Source organism: Tupaia chinensis, unplaced genomic scaffold, assembly GCF_000334495.1.
Source record: "Tupaia chinensis unplaced genomic scaffold, TupChi_1.0 Scaffold150166_1, whole genome shotgun sequence".
Classification (NCBI taxonomy): Eukaryota; Metazoa; Chordata; class Mammalia; order Scandentia; family Tupaiidae; genus Tupaia; species Tupaia belangeri.
In genome coordinates, this window is record NW_006210004.1 from 586,925 (window position 1) to 598,964 (window position 12,040).

Below are 12,040 nucleotides of genomic sequence, written 5' to 3' on the forward strand. Positions count from 1 at the left end.
CACTCAGTCCGGGACTTGAACCACGGTCGACTACGTGGGAGTTCAGTGGCATAGCCATTATGCCAACTGCTGGTCCTGTCAAATATTTTTAAAAGTATTTTTTATTTATTTTATTTATTATTAGTATTTTAGAATTTTGCTACAGGGCACATGTGCTCACCAGAAAGATACACAAAGAGAGAAAAAGAAAAAGTGAGACAGCAAATTGCCAAGTCCAGGACTTAAACCACAGTTAGCCGTGTGGGGGTCTAGTGCCTTAACCGCCATGCCACTCGCTGGCCCAAACGGTCAAATATTAAAAAGGTAAATGTCTTTAACTTTAAACTAACATGGAAATTTTCAGTCAAACTATTAGAAATAGAAAACTCATGTGCTTAAAAATAAAACAATGGCTAACTTTTAATATACACACGAATATTAAAGACATACTGTGTTCTCTACAGCATTCATTTTCGTTAATTATTTCGTTAACTTGATAAAAAATAAAGTTCATCCCATAGAACAATTAAGAGAGGCCAAGAAGGGACCAGCAGGTGGCGTGGTGGTTAAGGCACTGGACACTCCCACATGGCCAACCAGGGTTCAAGTCCTGAATCTGGTGGCTTGCTTTCTCACTTCCTCTCTCTCTCACTCTCACCCTCTGTCTCTCTCTGGTCAAATAAAAAAAAAAAAAAGAAACGAACGAATAAATAAAAAATAAAATAATTATTTTAAAAAAAAGAGAGAGGCCAAGAAATTTGGTAAAATCTCTTGTATTTAAAGGAAGTCATTTATAACTTTAAGAATCTTCAACAGAAAAACAAAGGATAATCACAACAGAAACCATTACCTTGTATTAATAAAATTAAATAGGAACCAGCGATGGCATAATGGTTACGTTGCTGGACTCCTACATAGTCAACTGCAGTTTAAGTCCTGGGCCCAGTGGCTTAAAACTCATGCCAGGTGCGTGTGCATGCATGCCTAAAATCCCAAGAGGAGAATGGAGAAGGGAATGTGATGAGGCCATCCCCCCCAGGAGTGTGAATTCTTACTTTCTCTGGCAAGTACACACACCCTATAGTAAAAATCTCTCTAAATAAATAAATGTTATAATAATTATGATTTTAAACTACAGGCTCATAATACATTTTATTTAGAGCCTTTACCAAATGTAGTTATCTAAGGAACTTAAATTTTCAGGAGAGCTATAGGTTGATCTTAATAGCTGGTAAGAATACCAAATATACCATTCTACATGTACAAAGATGTAAACCTTTTATTAAAAATTCAAGTTAAGGCAGAGCCTAGTGCAATAATCAGTGGTAGGCTGAAGTGCAGTACTGGAGGCCATCTGGCTGCCCATGGTTTGGATCCCAGGGTTTTGCCTGAAAGTATGATGGGACCATGGGCATGGGCTCAAGATCCTGGGGAGCTAGAGTGCTGGAAAAAGAGGATCACAGCCTGACAACACCTTGTTAGGGGTGCTTCTCTCTCTCTCTGTCTTTCTCTCTGTCTATCTGTCTCGTGCACATGATCTCTATCATGAATAAAATAATAAACTTTTTAAAAGTTCAAGTCCAATCGCCTCTCAGCCTTTCGGCTAAACTCAAGTGTAAAAACTGAAGTTCATTTGAGGATATGCTGCTGCTAGTGCCCCAGCATCTTGTACCCATGGGTAAGTGAGGCTGCCTCCTAAGGCTACTATATATTCAAAGGTGAGGCAAATGTGTCTAAATGCTCGTAACACAGACTTAATCTCAGGATGGGTACCAATGGCCTTCGACGGCTATGCAAGAGGGATTCTGCAGGGCTGCTTTATTTTAGTCACTGGCAATTTTCAATCTTAGTGCCAACTATGTTCTGCCTATATTGCTCCTAATACCCAATCTTTTGTCCTTTGTAATTATTTTTCCTTATAGACCTTTTTCCCAATAATTGCTCCTACAAGAAAAGTTTGAATTTTTGCTGGAAAATCAAAGGGCTGCTTCCTTTTAATGATTTAAATTATCCAATCCTATTGTATCACACAGAATATTCACAAGTATGGAAAACCAGAGATCTAGTCAGCATTCATTTCTTACTATTGTCCCATACCCCCAAACCAATATTTACATGTTGGCTTCCAGTGGTCCCAGAAGCTCAAATCCCAGAGACTGACTTCCAGAAATCCATGGTTATATGGTCACTTGTACATATTTTTAAAAGATTCATTTTTGAAATAACAGACCATGCTGAAATGTTAAAAGTTTAGGAACAGTCTATTTACAACAAAACCTTATTTCTTTCCAGCCACTCTGTGGCATAACAACAAAAGGCCAAATTCCTCTCTCGTGCTTTTGAGACAGACTGCAGGGATCAGCACCACATAATAATCCTACAGGTTTTTAACTCTATCTGGTTTGGCTGCCCAGAGCTACTATATAATCATCGGACTGCTTGGTTTTAAACTTGGGGTAAAGATAAAGACAATAAAATAGAAAAGCACCCAAAAGCACCCTCAGCAACAATTCTTCAAATGATAGCTTCACAAACCTATGTCTGCCTAGAAATAAAACTGCTAACGACATCTATCATATGGTCTTGAAGTTAAGTTTACAAAACATGTTCAAACTGGATTAATAGCTGGAATATATAAGGAGCAACTATAAATAAATAATAACAAAAGTCAAACAACCAAAAAGTTGGTTAAGGATGCCAAAAGGCAACCTGTAGAAAAACATGAAGATGGTCAACCCTATCAGAAAGCAGAGAAGTTTTGGGTGAAACATTTTTCACCCACATCTGTGGGCAAATTTTTAAAGGATTAGTAGTAAGATTTTTTTTTAAAAAAAGGAAAGCAGGCACTGCTGGTAGGAACATAAGTAGGAAAGTCTCTTTGAGAAAAAAAATACCTACAGTTAACATAGTTTAAAATGAATAAAAACTTTGACCCAGAAATTCTACATCCAGACCATTTCAAAAAAATGTACTTGTGTGTGTGTGTGTGCGAGCGCACGTGTGTGTGTGCATACAAACATATATGGTTTGCCTAAGGGTTTTTCCAGAACCATTTAGAAAAGTTAGAAATGGTAAATTATCTAAAGTTCCATAAAAGATGAAATGGTTATGACACATATATACTATGGAATACTATACAACAGTTCAAACAAATGAGTCAGAATAACACATTACAGAAATTTAAAAAAAATCACACCACATTGAAATAGACACAGCAAATAGCACAAACACGTTCGGAATGATGTAATTTATGTAAACACAGTCAAAAGAAAACCACTTACTTTGATACTTAATATGTACGTAAAGGCACAGTAAAAAGTATAAAAAAGACATGGGGTCAGCAGGTGGCATGGAGATTATGGTGCTGGATCCCACATGGCCAGCTTAGTGGTTCGAATCTTGGACCTGGCAACTTGAGAATCACGTTGGGCATGTGTCTGTGCGTGCCCAAAATCCCAAAAGGAGAGTAGAGGAGAAGGGATTGCGGTGAGATCATGCCCCTGGGGGATGATTTCTCACTTTCCCTCCCTTTGTTTCTTTCTGGTGAGTGTACTCACCCTATTGCAAAAAACTGGAGGGGGGGACATAAAAGACATGCTCCATATTAATAAAAGTGTTCACTTCTGCTTATACCTGGGTTTAGACGTGGTTCTGAAAAGATTTTTTTAGGTTATTTTCAGTGCTTGAATTTAGAAAAGGGGATGATAGCTGCATATTGTTCATAATTAAAATTTTTAAAAATAGGGTAGGAATAGTGAAATGTATGGATCTGTTACATAAGTTCACCTGATCTGATGTGGTGTACATACACTGTTTATGAAAGAGACAAATATGCAGATGAGTATATATATCAAACTGTTAAGAACTACATATTCCAACATAACCTGTTACCATATAAATCTTTATTGTTTAGATTTTTAACTTCTTATAAAAGTACGTTATTTTTACCCAACAAAAGTATTTCTATTTTAATAAAAAGAGTTAGCTAAAAGGTTACCCTCTGATCTAAGAAGTTGTTGCTCTGATTCTTCAAAAAACTTAATACATTCTTAGACGTTTGAATATATTTATGTATTATTTGAAAAAGAAAAACTAAGTAAATATAAATTGATAACCAGTGAACCTAAAATGCTGAAGGAAAAAGGTAAAATCTGGATATGGCCCAAACCACAAAAATCCAGTATTTAGAGTGGTCTGCAAATTAAAATTAAAGAAAAAAGAAGAAACTTGACAATGTCTTTAAGTATACGAGAACTTATTAAGCCTGATATCTTTTGCCTTAAAAATGAGTAGTTAAAATTATCTTCTTGCTTATTTTCATAACATCAAATAAAACAGCTATGACTTATTGGGATTAAACCAAAACATGCAAAGCCAAATGTACTACCACATTGCCATCTAAATGTACACGCTGCTTTAAATGATGGTCTCCTGATACTATCATTATGGACAGTTTGCACCCTATTCCTCATGGCCCCCAGGAAACAAGCCCCTTAGGGGGAAGAGGTCATTATGTTGTCAGAGAAAGGCTGAAACTGTTGAGTTAAAGCCCCCAAATACAGATCAGTCTTAAAACCTGGTAAAAAGAAAAACAAAACAACACAAACACACACACACATACACACACAACATTTTTGAGGAACCTCAGATTCCCCTCTGTACATCTCTCTAATGTTCATGTAATTATAAGTATACTCTTAAGCATCTTAAAGAAAGGTTGAAGACTGAAAGATAGAAAGCTCCAATATTAAATATTACAAAGGACAAAACCAAACCAAATGCACACCTGGGACTCTAGATCTGGTGCTGGTTGGTTTTCTGTGCTCGGACCTGAGACCTACCTCAGCAAGCCCCGGTTTCCCGACCTGTTTAATGGAAACACCAAAATGCTCTGTGCATGTCAGCAGTCACTTGTACCTGAGGAGTTAACACGTATTAAGTACACAAAAGTGCTTTGTGAAACTATTAAGCACTATAGGAATATGTGGTTTTAAAAATCACCCTTACCAAAATAAAACACTGGCCGAATCAATTTTTCATCAAATTATACCCTGTAGAGAATTTTTACAAGGCTAAATATTTTCCAGAGAACTGTTTACTAGGGACACTGACAAATCACAAGCATACTAATTAAAATAGTGTCCATAGCAAGCCATTTTGCATCTTTAAATATTTTCCTGTCACAAAATTCTACTTGTGTCAAATACAACAGAAGAAATACAAAGCTAGCTAACCAAACCTCCCTAGCAAAATCTGTTGTTGCTCCAAAGGCCATGTTCTCCCTTCAAGCTTTTGCATATATTCCACATTTCTTCCAATATCCTTTCATATACACCACCAGTCTGAAGGCTTGCTTGTGTTGCAAGGTAAATTGTCACCTTATGTGTGCCATATCCTATACAGACAGAGCAGTATAAAAAGCTGCCAAATGACAAGCACATACATGCATAAATGCACACGCAAGTGTACACACACACACACACACACACACACACACACAGTGTCCTTCATTCTTTGGGGAGAAATGTATTTCTTAACACAGCAAACGATCGTCACCTTAAAAGGAAGTGTGTAACACAAGCAAAAGAAGAAAAATAAATCTTACTTACCATCTCCCATAGCCATTCAGATGGTCCAGGGAGCTCTCACAAACCAAGAGGTCAAATAGCACAGCAAATAAGTGCAGCCTAGTGCCTGCGCCACTGGGCTCGGCCTGCAGCCTGCAGACACCGGGAGCACTGTGTGACCCAGGCCGCGCTGCAGCTCTGCACCGCAATAGCCAACAGCTGCTACTCCACTTCAAAATAAAAGTCTGGGGTCTTGCTGAAAACCCTGGCTTATTTAGCGGAGCCTAGCAGGGCTGGATCAAGATTATTCTTTAACTGCACATATGCCATTGCACAGAGCTTACGATGTTTTTCCTTGTACTGGTTGCCTGAAATTTAATCTAAGAAAAGCTCTGGGAACAAATATATGCCACCCCACTGAGGGACTTTTAATGCAATCATCAAAACACAAGGCATGTGTTCAGCAATCATTTTCTGCTTCCCTAAAGATATCCATGTAATCAGTAGCAATCACATGATCTGATGGATTAACTGATCTGCGCCTTTTTAAAAGGTTTTCATCACTTTGTCATTACCTTTTAATATTTACAACAGAAGATTGCTAGAAGTGCACAAACAGGAATAGCCCAGTTTCCATGATTAACTGCTCTCATTATGCAGGAAGCATTTCTGGCTGCCGTAAACAAATCACGTCAAAGGCAGCCCATCAAAGGCTGCTCTGTGTGTGGACGGCAGGGCCACACGGAACAAAGCTTGCTTCTGGTGGAGACAGAACCTAGCCAGTGCGCAGCTGCAGGGGCGCAGAGCACCCTCTATCCGAGCTGCACAACCATCAGCACACTGTCAAGTTTCCAGAGGGCCTGGGGCTCACAGTCACCAAAAGATACTAAAAAAAAATAAATAAATAACCTAAGAAAAGAACTGCTTTAATTTTCACCAAAGGATATGCTATACATATATAAACTCTACTTGAAGTTACATTATTGACTCATGTAAGTCAAATATTAAGGTAATTTTGAAGCCTAGTTTCCATCCTTTGTTTTAGTGTCAGCCTCCAAGAGCAATTCCTTTTCTAGCAACCGTGTCAAACAGAGGAGCCAGGAAATACTGTATGATAATTACATGTCAAGTCTGCATTAGGTCCTAAACATACACTAGACAACTCCGAATGACACACAGCTTTTCTCACAGTGAAAAAGATCTACAATCACAGCCACCAATACTATTGGTGTTTACATCTTGGTTAGCATAGGAGACTGTAGAAAGCTCCATGACGACAGCAGACCCTTCCATACTCGCAGGGGGGCCTCCAAATTTCAGTCTTTTCCTTCCTACAGAGCAGGTGTCGTCTCCTGTTGGCCACAATCTGATTCATTTTAAATCCAGTTTCCCTCTGATAGCAAAGCTAATACTCCTGCACTTAGGGATGCTGCCCAACTTATTTTTGTAATATTGAGAATGAAAGTCAGGCTTGAAACCGTCCCAAAATGTAGTGCATTTCTCACTGCCCGGAAACTACTGGGTTGTTGGAAAAGTCATGATGCGTTTTGCATAGAAAAACAAGCCTTGGCTTTTCCGAGGACCTAATAAATGACATACTCAAAACTGATGGTATCATTTACTTAGTGTTCTTTTCTTTTCTTTCTTTCTTTTTTTTTTAAGAGAGACTTTGCTATAAGGTGCATGTGCTTGCCAGAGAGTCAGAAAGAGAAATGGGGATGGGAGGAGGTGGCCATGCCACAATCCCTTCTCCTCTATTCTCCACTTAGGATTTTGAGCATGCAAACACAAGAGCCCGGAATGAGTTTCAAGTCGCCAGTCTGGAACTCAACAATGTCCAGCGACACAACCATTATGCCATCTGTTGGTCCCAACTTAGTATTCTTAAAGTGTGCTGAAGGAGTGCTGGAGAAGATCAAGTCAAAGAATTCAATCAGAACCCAAATCAAAAGAATGGAAATATGGGGCCAGCAAGTGGCAGAGAGGTTAAGGTGGCTAGATCCCACTGGGTGGTTTGAGTCCCCAATCAGGTGGCTTGAAAAACACGCCTGGCACATGCATATACATCAAAACGCTAACAGGAAATTTAGGGATTGCAACATGGCCATTTCCCCCGGGGAAGGCGATTTCTCACTCTACTCTGTCTCTTTCCAGCTAGTGCACACACCCTATAGTAAACCAAAAAAGAATGAAGATATGACAATTACGGGGGGGGAGGGGGGAGCCAGAGACAAAAGTATGATATGTAAAAGTTATATATCAAGATTGGATAATGGAAGAGAAGGTATAATAAAGAGAAAACATAGAGAAACAGATTATTTCTATTGAATACTAAATATAAATAAGACAGTGTTGGACCATATTCCCATTCACGATGGCCACTAGCCTAAAATGCTTTACTAGCTTCCTTCGCCTCCAAATTCACCAAAACCCCTCCCACCCTGTGATGCCCTCATACCAAGGTTCCTGCTCACTCCCCAAGCTCATCTCATATAAGACTTCCCTCCCATTTCCACTGATCGGGGTTCCACTCAAATATGTCACCTCTCAGGCGTGTCCCACTACTTTTCTAAAGTAACAGCACTGAGTTACTTATCTCCGTACCTTACTTATTTCATTTAACAACTATTCAGATGACAACTCTTATCTATAATGCCTTTTAAAAGGCTGTATCTCAGGGCCAGCAAGTGGCATTATGGTTTAATTGCTGGACTCTGGTGGAGTCGACTGCAGTTCAAGTCTCAGACCAGGTGGCTTAAAGCTCACACTCGGCGTGTGTATGTTTGTGCCCAAGATCCAGAGAGGAGAATGGAGAAGAAAGGACTGTGGTGTGGCCATCCCCACCTAAAGGATGATTTCTCACTTTCTGTGTCTCTGGCGAGTGCATGTGCCCTGTAGCAAAAATCTTTTTTAAAAAATATGATAGGGAACCAGCAGTTAGCGTAATGGCTATGTCGCTGGACTCCCACGTAGTCGACCGTGGTTCGCGTCCCGGACCCAGTGGCTTAAAACTCACGCCGGGCGCGTGTGCGTGCGTGCCCAAGATCCCGAGAGGAGAATGGAGGAGAAGGGATTGCAGCGTGACCATCTCCCCTGGGGGGTGATTTCTCGCTTTCTGTCTCTATGTCTCTTTCTGCCTGGCGAGCGCATGCGCCCTATAGCGAAAATCTCTCAAAAAAAAAAAAAATATGATAAAAGTCTATATCTCTTGTACAACAAATCCTCCAGCTTTTGTTGTATTTTAAGTTTATTTATTTCTTTCAAGAGAGACAGAGATGGTGACACAAGTACCCTCAGTAGAATCTCACTGTGTAGTCTCCCCCAACCCAGCCTTCCCGACCAGTCATGCTCACGGGTACGTACTCAGTTTGTAATGTTGACCAGGACTAGGCTGCAATCTCCCATGTGCACCCAGCACTGTCTGTGCAGCATGCTATCAAAGAACTACTGAGCCAAGCTATGGTGTGTATTTAGTAAAATGACTTTTCATCACAAACATTTTACATTAATACTCTAGAAGATGTGTGATATTTCATTATTATACTTTCAGGCAAAGAACACTAAAATATTTTATTTACTATAGTAGTTTCTGGCTCTAGACTATCATGTGGGACAAATTTGAATTGTGGGCTGTGTTTGGACAAACCCAAAACAATTTCCTTAACATTAGGTACGCTAAGTGAGAGAGAAAAGAGCTGGTATCTTTGACGGCTCTTTAGTCCACTGGGTGCATAAACTGTTTCCATAAGTTTACATGCTACGCCTTTACTTACCTCTGAAATGTTTTCCTGTTCTATGATTTCTATGTTTTTTTTCCTTAAGTCCATGATAAAAATGACCAACAACGGGCTAAGACTTTTATGGGAAAAAATTGTGTAGACATAAAAAGAGATGAACTAGCCTATTATATTACTTTTTATACAAGCTATTTGCTGTCATATTGTTACTTTAAAATTTTTGTTTTGGGGGGGCCAGCAGGTGGCATGGTGGTTTAGAGTGCTGGACTCCCACATGGCCGACCACATTTCAAGTCCCTGACCTGGCAGTGTGCTTTTTCACTTTCTTTCTCCTCTCTTCTCCCCTACCATCTCTGGTCAAATTTAAAAATAAATAAATAAATAAAATTAAGTAAATCTTAAAAAAATTTGGGGGGGGGGAGTGGCTGGCACTTAGCACACTGATTCAGTCCTGTCCATAGGAAGCTGGATCCCATATAGCAGACTACAGTTTGAATCCCAGTCCCAGCAGCTTGAAAAACATCGTGGGCCAACATGTTTGCAAGCTCGACATCCTGAATGGGTGGAGAAATGGAGGAAAAAGAATTGCAGCATAAGCACCTTTCATTAGGTGCTTATCATTCTCTCTATCTGTGGTGGGCACATGCCCCCTCTGACAATTAAAAAAAAATTGTTTTCATTGCTCAATTAACATATTTTTGCAACTGTGAAAATTATTCAAGTACCCTGGATTAGGCTAAATTTTTTTCACTTAATGGTCTTTCACTTAGCAGTAGGGTTTTAAGAAATAATTTAAATTCATTAAGCAAGGAATAGCAGCATTTTCACCATTACCAACTGTAATCACATTATATATCCATTTATGGAGTTATGATCTTCCTCACTTGAACACAGGCTCCTTAATGGAAGAAACCCTTGACTTCTTCACTCTTGCGACATGATCTAATTTACATCCTAAGACAATCACCGATTTCTAGGTAGCAAAATGGACTCCAGGGGGCAGAAGTAGAAGAGTACGGCAGTAGTCCAGGTAAAAGCTAAAGGAAATTTAGAATAGAGCTTCCATATGACCCAGTTATCCCACTTCTTGATATCTATCCAAAGGATAGGAAAACAATCAGAAAGACACTTGCACATTCTTGTTTACTGCAGCATTACAATTGCTGAAGTATGGAACCAACCTAAGTGCTGAAAAACTGATCATTAGTTTGAAAACTTGTAGCACAGGGACCAGCAGTTAGCGTAATGGCTATGTCGCTGGACTCCCATGTAGTTGACCACAGTTTGAGTCCCGGATCCGGTGGCTTAAACTCACGCCGGGAGCGTGTGCATGCATGCCCAAGATCCAGAGAGGAGAATAGAGGAGAAGGGATTGCAGCGTGGCCAACCCTCCTGGGGGGTGATTTCTCGCTTTCTGTCTCTCTCTGTCTGGCGAGCACATGCACCCTATAGCAAAAACCTCTCCAAAAAAAGAAGAAGAAGAAGAAAAAACTTGTAGCACATGTTTACTATGGAATTTTACACAGCTATAAGGAACAATGAGGTCCTATCATCTCACTCAAAATTGATGAATATAGAAGACTTGATGTTGAGCAAAGTAAGCCAGACTTTTAAAGAAACACACTGTATATCCCCAATTTGTACTGAATGTCTATGGCAGAGGTTGAAAGATCTAAAGATGTGACAGTGGAGAGGATGGGTAGAGATACTAGAGACTATAAGGGGGGAAAGTAGTTGGTATAGAATGGGTGGTAGAGGGTGAGGTGTGAGGTGCAGGGGGAAGAAACATTTGACAGAAAAATGTAAAAACAACAACAAAAACTGTATAACTAATAGAGACAATAACACAGACCCAAAAAATACAAATTTCAGGGACACAATTCAGTCCATAAGACTATGCGATATTGAATTGGAAAATTATTTGCTGAGAACATGTATGTTGATGTGCTTGATTGAGCCAATGCACAGTGTATTTTGGATGGAAAATTCATTTGTGTGTTGTGATGGTGTATAGTGAATTAATGTAGAAAATGAATAAATTAAAAAAAAGACTATGCGATATTTGTTTCATGCTTATAGTTTTAAAGTGAAATTTTAAAAACCTACCTTTAAAAAAAAGATAGGCAAAGCTGCAGTTGTTGAAAATACTAAGAACTAAATAAACAAATAAGTAAGCAGTAAAACAACAATAAATAGGATAGGGTATTAGCAGTGAAGATGGAAAAAATAAGCAAATCTGGAATAAGTTAGAATTTCATTGGCAGAAATGATTGGTTATTTAGAACGGGGAACTGAGTGAGGTTTTTTAGGTGCCACCATGTGAAATCAGTAAGACAGGGGAGGAATAAATTTGAGGGGCAAGAAGAGAAAACAGGGTTTCACTTCTGGACATAGTTAGGCCAGAAATGCCTACTAGGCATGCAAATAGAAATGTCCTTGAGGGCACAGGCTACCAAGTCTAGAGCATAATTAAGAGATGAAAGATGTCTAGAATTACACATTTGGGAGTCATCAGCAAACAGTTATCATTCAAAGCCTTTGGGCTAAATTAGATCACAGAGAGAGAATAAAAACAGAGCAGGCTTGTCCCTAGGACTTGCCAAGGTGATAAATGACTTCCTTCTTACAGTCCCCTCCCTTGTTAACTAAGTCATTAAAGCATTTTTCAATGACAGGACAATACTATCGTCAAAAATATAATAACCAATTTCTATGCTTATATACATATGTACATGCATGCATATATATATATATATA

At 39.2% G+C, this 12,040-nt stretch overlaps 1 protein-coding gene across 2 annotated transcripts in view; it reads right to left on the reverse strand.

Moving 5' to 3' along the window:
* Positions 1–12,040, reverse strand: part of CLASP2 (cytoplasmic linker associated protein 2) — a 223,769-nt gene that overhangs the window by 152,613 nt on the left and 59,116 nt on the right. The window contains exon 1 of one of the 2 annotated variants that reach the window (XM_027769655.1): positions 5,589–5,720. The exons of the other annotated variant lie outside the window; for it this stretch is intronic. Within the exon in view, the coding sequence (XP_027625456.1) occupies positions 5,589–5,604 (16 nt within the window). The 5' untranslated portion in view covers positions 5,605–5,720. Of the gene's footprint in view, positions 1–5,588; positions 5,721–12,040 lie in introns of those variants that run through there. 2 annotated transcript variants of the gene reach the window in all.